Below are 13,339 nucleotides of genomic sequence, written 5' to 3'. Positions count from 1 at the left end.
CACGGCCGCCACAGTGCTCTGCACAGCAGCAACTGCTGCTCTGGGGGTCCTGGGACTCAGAATCACCAGCCTTAAAAATTATGCCACCTAAAGGCCAAGCAAGCACTGAAAACCCGGAGAGGACTCCCAACAGCACTACTTATGCCTTGCTCCTCACAGATACAACGGGGGCTGCAACACAGCCACACCAACCTGAGCAAAATTCTGGGCAAGGGCCTCGAGGGTCAAGCAAGCGACTCCTGAAGCACCCCCGACTCTTCCCAAGTCACACGCAGCACAGGACAGACACAATCCCAAGAGCTAGGACTTGAGGTGAGGCACACAGCCCGGCTGTCTGAGACCCACTTCCCACCCTCGGCCGCCTGTGAATCCAAATGTCACGGAGACGGACAAACCCCAGCTCTTCTCCCAAGACTGCCAGCTCCCGGACGGACGGCTCAGCTCCCACGCCTGCTTCACTGTGGTTAGGGCTAACGACTCCCTCCGTAAGAGCGGGGAGAGCACATCAGAACAGACGCTGGTGGGTAACTGACAGGGCCCACGCGGAAGGCTGGAAGAGGAGTCAGCAGGTACAAGTGGCGCTCCGTCTGTGCCCGCTGTTCCCCACGTGCCACAAACCAGTCAACTGTGCCTGCCCTGCCCTGCCAACATGCAGACACGTCTCACTTCAACGGTTCGAACAGCTGGTCTTGATCAACTTACCTGAACGCTACATTTTGGGAGAATGAGCTTTTCTGGCTTCGTCTTGGCCTTTTCTTTAGGTTTTGGTTTTTGTTCTTTACCTGAACTTAGAAATTTCATCGTAGCTGCGGCATGTTTCAGAATACAGTCACTGCTGCAATAAACCGAGTCAGGCTGTGCCACGTTAGAGCACCCGGGGCCAATACATTTTGAGGCACCGGGAGCCTCTACAACCTGCAGATAAAACACATGGCTTCAAACAATGCACTTACCAACTCTGGTAGTTACGGTACTTCGTGGAACTCCTACTTACGCTACTGAGCTCGCTATTTTTAATGGAGACACTAACAGCATTCTGAATGCCAATAAAAACGTACCTTTGTTTCTTCAAAGCGCCTGACCCGATCTATCCCATGGCATGGCACTCACAGTAACTACACTTCACACAACCCGCGGCGGGCAGAACTGGGAGGTGGCCCTGGGACTCTGCCCTGGCATACTGGCTCTGGGGACTGTTCAACACAATGGGCGTTCACACCCACAACTAGGTTCCATTGCAAGGCAAACAGGGAGTTTTGCAGATGTAACTAAGGTTCCAAATGAGACGATTCTGAGCAATGGAAAGTCTGCTTCATCAACAGAAAACGTCACAAGAGGGACGGGGCCTTGCAGTAGAGACAAGACTCCACTGCTGGTTTTGAAGAAGCAAAAGGCCTTGTGAGGGGGCCCAGGTGGCAAGGGTCTCAGGGGGAGGCTCCCATAATGAAATCCAGGAACACCCATTCAATGCGAATCTCAACCAATGAGTGACTTTTAGCACTGCTGAGCCACAGACATGGCACAGGACACATTTAGACATGAAACCACTGGAGCCTTTCAGACGTGGGTCCTTCCCAACCGAGCCTCTGATGAGACCCCAGCTACACTGGCACCGGGGTGCATCTCTTAAGGCCCCGTGCAGAAGCCTGGCTAAGCCAGGCCCAGGCTTCTCACCCACGGAAACTGAGCTAATAAGTCTGTGTTGTGTGAGGCTGCTAAGACTGTGCTCACTAGTCACCCAGCAAGAGATCTAATGAGACCTAACCTAGCCCCCAAATGGACTTCAGCCAAATCTTACTTCTCCAATTAGGTATTCTGAGACTGTTTTTCTTCCATAGAATCCAAGTTTGACCAAGAATAAAATCTAAGCTTATGCAGCCTCAAACATCAGAAATAAAGAAATGAAATTAAGATGACTTTTCCCATTGTCCCATTTCCATGAATTTTTCTTAATGACCAAAGGCGATACAAACAGTTAACATCATATCCCCAACTCAGCCCGTCCTGACAACTCCACGCGATTGTTTAAATGGTCCAGACCTCACAGCACTTCCACCTCGACGCTCCCACAGCCCTCAAAGCTTCTGCACACCCAATGCCTGCTAAAGGACAGGCCTCCAATTCGAGGCTGCCTAAGGACTCAGGAACATGATCTTGACAGCCTGTGACAGCATTCTTCAACATCAGAAGCTGATGACACAGGAGAGATGTGACAAAGAACCATGACCGTACCAGAGACTGCCTGAGACTGTTTCAGAGGGTGATGCCAGCAGCAGCCGTGGGAGATGCCCTGGATGCCAGGGAAAAGTGGTGTGTGTGTGTGTGTGTGTGTGTGTGTGTCCCCGCCGCCCCGGGGGGCTCAGATCACCAGCACCACTCTTGGGTGTCTCACAGTGAGGCAGGTGCAAGACCACCACCTCTCTCAGGATGATGGGGTCAGGTCAAACCGGTGCACATTTCCTTCAGGAACTCAAAATAATTTTAATATGTGTATGTGAAGATCGACATTCCAAGAAAAATATTTAAAGAAAAACTAACTTTTAAAAATGAATCTGTTTAAGGAAAACATTAACTCGATACTAATAGTGTAGGAGGCAGATAAGACTTAAAGAAAAAAAGGTCCCTTGTGGCATCCTGCAGGAGTGCGGTGTGTGGCAGGCCCACGAAACCACTGTGCAGGGACTGCCTGACCCCAGAGCTCAGCGTGCAGCAGACACAATGCCATCTGGAGGGAAAAACCTAACCTGCTCCAAAAGAAAGACCAACTCTTCGAGTCTTGATGTTTCTGCTGATGGGAGTCTGATATCTATGAAGTCACCCTCTATCACTGGCCTCGCAGACAGGTACTTACAGGCTGGAATATCTTGAGCTTTTTCTTGCCACTTGGGTTCGCGGCTTTCTCAATTCTACCCTTTATTCCTTGGTCTTCGCTGGACTTCTGCTCTACTGTTCCTATACTTGTACAGTCTGTGCCGTCCGCGTCTGCGGGCCCGCACTTGGCCTCCTGCTGCTCTGTGCTTTCTGAGTTCGTCTCATCCTGCACCTGCAGAATGGTGCAGTTTGGGCAGATGTAATCTTCGCCGTTCCTTTCCAGGAGCCGTCCCCGGGCCTCAGAGATGCCCACACAATCGCCGTGAAACCATTCTTCACATCGGTCACAGCAAATCATAAACCTAAAATTGTAAAACACCAGCATTAGGAATGGAAAAACAATAAACACTCACTTTTAGGCGTATTACAAAGCTGAATTGGTTTTAACACATTATGAAATAAAGCAAAATACAAAAAAGGAGAGAACAGAATAAAGAACATTCCTATGCCCTTCTCTTGACCTCATTAGCATTCAAAGAAGTCTGTGTCTTCTCTTTTCTGAGGGGAGCATTCTGAGAGTGAGCTGCAGGCTTCACAGCATTCCAGCCTGGAGACCCTGCACTCGTCTCCACGGACCAGCACACCCCTCTGTCCCACCGGACACCGCAGGCGGCAGGTCCGCAGCACCACCCAGCACCCAGCAGGCTCTAGATGCTTCAACTGCAGCCCGATCACAGCCTGCTCACGAGCGCTCCTGCAGGACAGCGTCCAGTGGTGCCGCGCAGGAGACATGGAGGATGGCGGAGCGCCTCAGTCTGCGCTCTCACGCCCCCCACCCCCCGAGGTGGCACTGGGAAACCCGTGGGGCTACAGGAAGCCCCTACCCTTCTGTGTTTGTTTGTTTGTTTGTTTTAATCAACCCCCCGTTCATCCTTTCCAACTGAGTAAGTTACTCATGCAGCCCAGCTCTGGAATGTGTCCCCTCAAAATGAACAGAAACCTCCCTTGCTGTTTTCATGTCCTGGATCTCTCTGGAAGCTGGGGGTCACCGGCACCCCCCCCCCCCAATACCATGGCCTACCTGTTGTTGTGTGGCTGACGACATATGCAGTACAGAGCATTGGGCTCATAGGCCTCACACTCGGGCTTCTGTCTGCCCACATCCCCGGGGTCTCCACCTTCGATTCCCTGAGCTGCCTTCCCTTCCAGTTCCCTGTCTCCACCATCCTTCTCAGCCTGGGACACTGTGCCCTGCTCAGCCTCGGGTTCCTGCTTGCGGGGCAGCACGCTCTCCGTGGCATTGCCCGTCTCTACGTCCACGGTCTGCGTGGGATCCTGCTCCCGGCGCTTCTTCCTCAGGCGGCTCTGGAGGCTCTTGGGGGGCCTGTCGGCCGCCTCTTGTTCCCGCTGTCTTCGCAGGCGGTTCTGAAGTTCTTTCAAAGTCAACCCATCGCTGTCACTGTCAGAGGTGTCGTCCTCATCCTCCCCTCCTTTGGCCTTTGCTGAGGCAGCTGGTCGTTCTTTATCACCCGTGGAGCCTGACGTGGGCCCACCCTTCCCCTCAGAGGTGCTCTCCACACTCCCTTCAGACGCCGTCTCCACATCCGTGACTGGACAAGACGCTGGTTCACTGGAATCCTCAAGGGAGACGGGTGCATTCTTCCTTCCTCTGCGTCGGACTGTCGTAAGAAATTCTTCCACCCGCTCAGTCCGCTTCGGCTGCCTCCCGCTACGTCGCAAGGAAAGGCTCTGTTGCTGCTGTTGGGGCTGCTGCTCCAGAGAGTCTAATTCCGCATCCCCAGCGCCCTCTCGCTTGGCAATGGTGGTTCTTCGAAAGCCCCACGTTTTCCTGAATTCTTTGCTGGTGGGTTTGATGGCCTTGGGCACTTCGTCATTGCTTGGGTCACCTTTCTCATCCATACCTAACGGTGAAACGGACCCAAACCACGAGCAATGTTAACAAGGCGACATTTCTTGGCAAATAACTAACAAATCCCTGAGCTACAAGTACACACAGCCTTTAACTCACACAAAGAAGGGAGCACAGCCATGGATGAAACAACAATTTTCTACCTACACAAAGTGAAGGTGTCTATTCAAACGAGGTCTCTTGACCAAACTTCCCTAGAAGGCAGCACGGGAGCAGATCTGAGGGGACTCCAGACAGAAGTCTCAACAGTCACACATCTAACGTTCTGTACACAACAGCAGCTAGCAACTCAAACCCATCCCGCCAACACTTAGCTGCTCAGCACAGGGCTCCACCCAACAGGTGGCAGGGAAGCCCCATCCAAAGATGAACAGCGTAAGCAGCGCAAGAGCGTGAGCAGAGCAGGGCCGCAGTGCCGGGAGGCGCCTTGCCCCGTCCCCACCCCCCAACACCCTGGGCACAGAGGACGAAGTACCACGCTGGCTCGAGGCCTAGGATGCAAGAGGACTTGCTTGCTTCCATCCTGGGCTGCGGAGCCCTGGGCTGCTATATAAGTGGTCTGACCACCCTGCTAGAGAAAAGGGCACCCCGCACCCCAGCCCTGCTGCAAGCCGAGTGTGAGTGTCCCCCATGGACACCTCGTGCAGGTAAGGGCCGCCTGGCTAAGCCTTGCCCAGATTCCTGAGCCCTGACTCTGGGATTAGCTGTTATGCAGCAACAGGTACCCTGGCCACTTTAGAAAATAATGATGGGGGAACAGCTTTATGTGCATTTATTCTTGCTCACTTTGACAGACTATTAAAGGATCATGCTTGTGAAAACTCAACTCTTGTTTCAAATGAGAAAACCTGAAAAAGACAGTATATACCTTCGAAATTTTTTTCCAAGCTGTCCAGGCTTCAATCACATTGAAACGTTAATGCTGACTCAGCCCTTACGCCACATTCCATCGTAGGGGAAGGACTGTAATGGGATGAAAACCTTCAAAATACAAAATACGCAAAATTCAAAACCACAAGCAACCAGATTTTTTTTTTTTTTTAAACTTCCCATGACACACTGCTCCCATCTTCCTGCTGGCTCTACAGACCCTTCACTCTAGAGCCCGGCCAGCACGTGCCCAGGCCACCCAGCACCTTACGGGAGTGGCTGTGACATCGGCACGTGTGCCAGCAAGAACCACACCACTTTTCCGGTCCTGAGACTTCGTGCAGGAAGAACTCTCCTCAACAAAACACATCTCTCACCAAAGAGAGTATACAACGTCAAGTACGTGCACCAATAAAATGCCAATGGAAAAATAAAAGAGTGCCCGGGGTCAAATTCTCAGCACGAGGCTGAACATCTGTCTAAACCCTTAGGGCTAAAGTTCAAATGAACAAACATGAATGTTACACTGCATGTTTCCTCACATAAAATGCCACTTCAGAAACAGGACACACAATTTCAAACCCATTAAGAGAAAATTGTGTTGCTGATGTTGCCACTGGTGCTGCGTTACCTGCCCCGACACCAAAAGCTCGGGCACGTTTTCCAGAGGCCCAAACGCCCGATGGACAGGATCACTTGGTCCGCACACACGGCCTGGCCTCAAACACTGCTGCTGTCAGTCACTGCTCACAGGTAACAATAAAGATCATCTCAAGACCGTTCCCATGGAGTAAGCTCCTAAAAGAAAATAAGAAAATCATTTATAGATTCAAGTAACTATAACTAAAACCACATAAAAAAAGCATCAAACTTTCCAAGTAATCTATTATTTGAGCATAAGTTATCATGTGACCCACTCACAGAGTCCGGAGGCGGGGGGAGAGAAGAAAAAGAAGAGGAAGAAAAGGAAAAACACAGTTCCCTTCTTTAAGGACTTCTGCAGAAGGGAGGGCACTGTGACCGCACTCTGACAGAAGGTGGCTGGGCCGGGCCACAGAGGGGCGGCAGGGAGAAAGCTGCGGGTAACAGTGAAGAGGCCTCAGCAGCCCGGCGGTTTCAAAACCAGTCGCTGGTTATCAGCTGCTTTCCAATTATGATCCTACTCAAATTTTGAGATGGGGTCAGCTTGATAAAGCCGAACACAGAGAGAAACACCAAACATGAAAAGGCTGAACAAAATCATCCATGAAGAGAAGTATTTAAAAATTCTTAATACTGAAGATATGCCACCATTTAGTTAAAAGCCCCCCCAAAATTTTAGAAGACTAATAATCACTTAACATCCATGTGCTACATTTCATCTACATGAATTTAAAAAGCAGTTCTCCTAGATTACAGTCCCGCAAAAAACCATTCCAAGTTGAAACGCACACGGAACAGGCCTCTGTTCCTGGATAAATCCTCCATACTGATCTTTTCACACATTTCACACTCTGGCCCCCAGTGCCCCTCCCAAGTCCCTCCCAAGCTGAGCCCTCACCTCCACCGCCACTGCCCTTGCCCTCCAGGTGGGTACTACAGGTAGGTACAGAGCTGTGGTCTCCTTAGCGACCCCAGAACAAAGACAAACATTCTGAGGCGGCTCCTCTTAAAGAGACAGTGTTCATTCCACTCTTATTAGCCAAATCCACCACCATGGCCACCAAATCTCTCAAATGTGGTAAACGCATCTCAAATCGAGACTTCAATGTTCAGATGCCTTTACTTCTCAGAAGAAAGCAAAAATAAACTTTACTTTTATATTTCATAACACTGAGCATTTATAAAAGCAAGGAAATTAAAACGTACTTAGAAATGAAAAATTAAATACACATTAACCTGAAAAACACATTTCTGGATTTGAGTTTTGAATAATCAATTAAAAAAGGAAAACGGAAAAATCTAGTTATTTCTGTGAGTGGGATGACATACAGTATATTCAGAATAATCAAATCATTTCAGATCATCTGATTCATTTATCTCAACTTTAGCTTTGCAAAACTGATGTTTTGATAATTTCTTCAACACAGAAATCCTAATAAAAATTTCAGCACATGAAACAAAAGCGTGTGTATCAAGACAAAAGAACAAAAAGCCATGCTGAGTCCCTAGTACAACTTGGATGTGGTGTGCGGTTTCGGCACACAGTGTGTGGCAGGAAGGATACGGTCAGGAAGCTGCAATCACACTGTGGTAAGAAGCGCTTTCCTCAGGAAGGAAAAGGAAGGTGGTCATCCCTGAAACCGGGAACACGAGAACAATCCACGGGCACGGAGTGCACTGAAATAACGTACAACTATCTTTCCACATTTCTCAGTGCAGTATTTTTTCTCGGCTGCGAAGTGCTCCGTTTCCCACTAACGTGACGCTGGACGAACACTGGGGAAGCTCACATGCATAGAAGCACTTGTACACAAGCCAGAGCCTCCCAGCTGCTCTCTCACAGCACAAGCAAATGGCCGGCCAGCAATTTAGGAACAGGCAGCTTTTCAAATGTTCTGCTCTCAGGGCTCCTTTACGCTCTTAAAAATGGAGGGCTCCAAAAAGCTTCTGTTTATGTGGCATATATCAGTATTTACAAAATTAAAACTGAGAAAGTTTCCAGGTAATTCTGCATGTTCTTTGACACCAGGCCGAAATTCAACAAACAGTAGTTTCTTAAGGACAGCCGCAGTGTGGAGCCTGAGCCCTGACACCGTGCCAGCAAACTGCCCGCGCTTTCTGATGGGGAAGCCACGGTCTGTCCTGCGCACGCTCCAGACGCACCGTTTCCCCTGTGCATGGTGGTCACGTGGAAAACCCCACTTTACCGACTTACGCAGGGTCCACAGGTCAGCACACTTCACCACAAACACAGAAGATGCGCAGTTAATATCGGCACCCACCTCCTCAAATGTCCTTATTTTCCTTTCTAAAAGATTTTATTTATTTCAGAGAGAGACCAAGTGAGAGAGACGAGTGGGGGGAGGGGCAGAGGGAATGGAAGAAGCGGGATCACGACCTGAGCTGAAGGTAGACACTTAACCGATGGAGCCACTGGGGAGCCCCTCAAATGTCTTTAATTACTGGGAAGCCATCAAGCTCATGCCAGCAGATATAAGCTTTTCAAAACTGTAATTTTTACTTGAACAAGCTCAAATTTTATCATTAGCAGCAAACATCGTCAGTTGCTTTCCTTGAAACTCACGTTTTCTCATCTCTGAGAAAATGCCTGCCAAATACTGGGTCTGAAAACTGGAGCCTGTCCATTCTTTCCAGCATGAGGGGTGTTCCATGAGAGGGTGTGGCACAGGGCTCCTCCTGGAGAGCCACCTGCTTTGGGTACAGAAATGCTTTATAGGTACTTGCCATTTCATTGCAACAGGGAATTTAAAGCGATGGGACGGGACGCTGAAGTGATGAGGTTCAAGGGCACTAAGAGTCTTTGCTGTCTCTCCAAGGACATTCTCGGGGGAAACGGTACACTTTACACCACCGACTGGTGCTCAGCAGCGGACAGCACACCGTACAGGGAAATGCCACTGTCTGGACCGGCTTCTGCGAGCCACCGCAGATGCCCCCTCCCTGGGAAGGCTGGCAACACCACTGTTACCGCGCAGAGCTGTGACAGCCCCAGGGATCCAGGAAGCACGTTGTGAGAACTTCATTACGCTGCTATTAGTTAAGCACACCCTGGATACGTGCAAAGCAACAACACATCTCTGTGCTTCAGTATGAGAAGGGGCCAAGCATTTCCTTCCACAAAATTGTTCTAAAATTACTAAATTCTCCCTTCAGATTCTCCCAACTTTATCAAGCTGTCAGATGTGGTCTCTTAAAAACAAAGCCCAAAATACCCTCCCAAAATATAATACACTACTTAAAAACAAAACCTCAAAAACCTGCTGTAAGTGTCAGTGATGCAGGACTCTAAATCCTTGAAAATCTGAAGGCGCAACTTCCAGGACGCATGCGCACCAGAGGTGACGGCGAGGTGCCCAAAGATCTCTGGTTCTAGAGATTTGAGAGCAGCTTGTCTAGGACGCGAGGCTGCGCAGCCACGACGACGCTCCTGTTTCCACAGCAGGGCTGCTTCTCAAGACGGTAACCCCCAGCCCCAGTACTCAAAAAGAACAATTTCAACCTGCCACCAGAAATTATATACAAATGCTACAACACAGCCTCATTATTTCTGCCTCTCTTACCTGAGAATTTGAAATGCCGACAGACCAGGCCAAGGTTTGTATTTCGTACTGAGGGTCGCGTGTCTCACAACTGATCCTCCCTGTGGATGATGAAGGCTGAGCAGATGCAAAACTCTTCACACTACTAAAAAAGACTTCTGCACTGAAAACCCTTTCATAATTCACTCCTCATTACCAGAACCGTCCCTAACGAGCATCTGCCCACAGTTTTGGACGACACAACAGGCCCTGAGAGCACCAAAGCTGTCCAATCGCCAGCAGCACCCGCGGCCAGGTCGAGCTGTCCCTCTCCTCACGGACCCTGAAGGTCTCCAGCAGCAAACACCCCACCTGTGCTCTGACCACAGAGAGAAGAGAGGTTTGGGCCCACGAAGTAAACTAAGAAGTCCAATTTTTGCTTATTTGAACATCTACACAGAACCGGACTTGACTGTGTTAATTACATTTAAATCTTTTATAGCTAATTCAAAGTTTTGCTGCTACCAAAAACCACTGTCATAATTAAAATCATTCTGATCAAGTGAAGGTGTCCCCAACACAGTTTCTCAGGAGATGAATATAAAGAGACATCCAGAAACAACCCAGTTTAAAATTTCTTAGTACGTTGCTTTTACACGTATGTGGAGACGAAAAGCAAAAGCTGCTACCTGAAAGCCTCTTGGGGACTAAGGCCCAGCCAGGCCCTGGTGTAAAGCGAGGCCTTCAGCTCAGCATGGGTGAGCTACGGGCCCTGGTTTCTCTCTGTCCAGTTTCTGTCGCAGAACACAGGCTCGTGACTTGGTGGGCAACTCTACATGGGCGCCAGGAGCCAGAACAGCCACATTACATCTACCACGGTTAAGGAGCAGGAAAGGAGGCTTGCACTGTTCTCTGTTTCATGGTGCGGACGGTCTCCTCACCTGCTACCTTGGACTGGCTTCTGCCATGGTCTCCACTGTGTGCCCCAGCCCCTGAAACTGATGTCGAAACCTAGTCCCGGGGGCGCCTGGGTGGCTCAGTCGTTAAGCGTCTACCTTTGGCTCAGGGGGTGATCCCAGGGTTCTGGGATCGAGTCCCACATCGGGGTCCCTGCTCTGCTGGGAGCCTGCTTCTTCCTCTCCCACTCCCCCTGCTTGTGTTCCCTCTCTCGCTGGCTGTCTATCTCTGTCAAATAAATAAATAAAATCTTAAGAAAAGAAAAAAGAAGAGAAAAGAAAAGCAAAAAGAAAAGCGAAAAGAAAGAAAAGAAAAGAAAAGAAAAGAAAAGAAAAAAAACAAACCTAGTCCCGAGGTGACGGCACTATTATGAGATGGGGCCTTTGGGAGGGGCTTAGGTCTTTAAGTCAGAACCCTCCTGAATGGGATCAGTGCCCTTAAAAAGAGCCCCCGAGAGCTCCCTTGCCCCCTGCAACCCTGAAGACATCTCACTAGGACCTGACCATGCTACACCCTGATCTTGGGCCCCCAGAGCTGTAAGAAATAAATGTGTTTTCTATCAGCCCCAGGCCATGGTTTTTTGTTAAAGCAGCCCAAGCAAACTGAGCCAGCTCCCCTCGTGTCTCTGAACAAAAACATGGTTTCAAACACTGCAAGGGACTGTAGGAATCCTACATCTTGGGGGACTGGTGCTCCGCCTGGCACTTGGTGATCCTTTGAACTGCACAGGTTCTTGGGCTCATTAAAAAATCTGCCCTATGGGACAAGTTTGGCTACTGCTAAATAGCCAGGAATGACACTGGGATGAGTTCCCAGACAGAGTCCCCTCCCCTCCTTCCCCAACAGAGAGAGGTGGACACTCACAGATGGGATGAGGGCACCAAGTTACTTCCCAGTTCACTATGACATCGAAGTGCCAGTCATCCCTGCTAAGCACTTTGGGGGCTATTTCCCCTCAGAGTGAGTTTCTAGGTCTTGTAGCTGTTACTTAAGAATCCTGATCTTCCAGGGAAGACCCCTGCCCAACTGGCCACCCTACTGCTTTTATATCCACAGCTGTCTGTGTGGGTGGCTGACTGGCACTCCCTTCCGACACCAATGCGAGCACTGCTGCAAAACCCCCCACCCTGCTATGGTTTCCTGGGTTCACACCATGGGAGACCAGATCATTCCAGTCAATATAGGCCACTCTCACCCCCCATTTTCCCTGCAGCAGGAATTAAGGATCCAGTGAAAGGCTGTGTATAATGAAAGGACATCCTACAATCAATGCAAAGGGCCACTTACATGCTCAGACTGCAGTCAGGCCACATGACCTAAGGCCAAAAGAGGTCTCAGGGCCCTCCCACCCAGACAGCACCCTGGCTATGCTCTGGGCCTCTTGCTTCCTCACAGGTGGTCTACTGGAGGGAGAAGTGTGCACTGGAACGACAAATCACCCTTATTCCACGATCTTGGCAAAAAGCAAACACATAACTGAGCCAATAAAAAAATTCAAAGACATTGTCTATCTTCCTAGAAGTAACCCATTTCCATAAGTGTTAAAGTTTAGAGTCAACTATTTTGTAAAGTTCTCATTTCTTTTTTTAAAAATATTTTATTTATTCAACAAAGATAGAGACAGCCAGCGAGAGAGGGAACACAAGCAGGGGGAGTGGGAGAGGAAGAAGCAGGCTCATAGCGGAGGAGCCTGATGTGGGGCTCGATCCCATAATGCCGGGATCACGCCCTGAGCCGAAGGCAGAAGCTTAACAGCTGTGCCACCCAGGCGCCCCTAAAGTTCTCATTTCTTAACAGGAGCAACTCTAATCATAATTAGAGCAGAAGTTCTCAAAATGTGGTCCACAGGCCTTTCAGGAGGTCCATGAGGTCAAAGTATCTGCACAAACACACGAGACATTGTATGCCTCTCTCACTGGCACTCGCAGGAGTGTACTGTAGAGCTTTCCAGAAGCTAAATGACAGTGATGTTATCACAGTCTTCGGGCAGATGTGTTAAGCCAGAAGTCAAAGAGATTAATTAAAAAAACAACAACCATAAAACAAAACAAGCTACCTCTCTTACTGTTTCTTAGAAAATAGTTTCTGTACGGTATTGCTCGTGTTAACGTACAAGGTTTTATTATTTAAAAACGAGTAAGTTTACATGCCTCCGTCCTCACGCCAAGCCCAGTAAATACCAACAGACGTAACGACATAAACAAAAGCTCTGTGGTGTCCCCAGTAACCCCAGGTGTGGAAGAGGATCTTGAGTTCCCAGGTAACCTGACAGGACTGCTCTCGAAAGGCAAAAAGCGGTTCTGGGCCTTTCCCAGTCAGTAAGACCAAGACGGGGCAGTACCTCACACCCTGCCCCTGCCCTTCCTGAACCACAGTTTCAAGTGATTACAGAGAAGGCGCTTATTTCCAATGACGAAATGATAGCATGGCATAGTGACTGCTACCTGAATTCAGAGACAGCATGGTTTGGAGAAGACACAGAGGCCTTGTCTCCAAGCACCTGCTTCCTGAGTGCTGCTGTCAGAACTGCAAGCCACAGGCTGGCCAAGACCCAAGAATCATGACTGATGACCTCAAGTCAAGAAGTCAC

General features: G+C 49.4%; 1 protein-coding gene across 4 annotated transcripts in view; it reads right to left on the bottom strand.

Annotated features, from left to right (window-relative positions):
* Positions 1 to 13,339, bottom strand: part of DIDO1 (death inducer-obliterator 1) — a 50,944-nt gene that overhangs the window by 26,781 nt on the left and 10,824 nt on the right. For all 4 annotated transcript variants that reach the window (XM_045794971.2, XM_045794981.2, XM_045794990.2 and 1 more), the window contains exons 2-6: positions 6,243 to 6,409; positions 5,610 to 5,722; positions 3,893 to 4,733; positions 2,852 to 3,173; positions 703 to 915 (exon numbers count right to left, since the gene is read on the bottom strand). In XM_045794971.2, the coding sequence (XP_045650927.1) occupies positions 703 to 915; positions 2,852 to 3,173; positions 3,893 to 4,731 (1,374 nt within the window). In that variant the 5' untranslated portion in view covers positions 4,732 to 4,733; positions 5,610 to 5,722; positions 6,243 to 6,409. The remainder of the gene's footprint in view (positions 1 to 702; positions 916 to 2,851; positions 3,174 to 3,892; positions 4,734 to 5,609; positions 5,723 to 6,242; positions 6,410 to 13,339) is intronic.

The sequence above is a fragment of the Ursus americanus genome, chromosome 22 (genome assembly GCF_024610735.1).
Source record: "Ursus americanus isolate L20-20 chromosome 22, mUrsAme1.1.p, whole genome shotgun sequence".
In the NCBI taxonomy this organism is placed as follows: domain Eukaryota; kingdom Metazoa; phylum Chordata; class Mammalia; order Carnivora; family Ursidae; genus Ursus; species Ursus americanus.
This window is presented reverse-complemented; position numbering and strand designations above follow the sequence as displayed.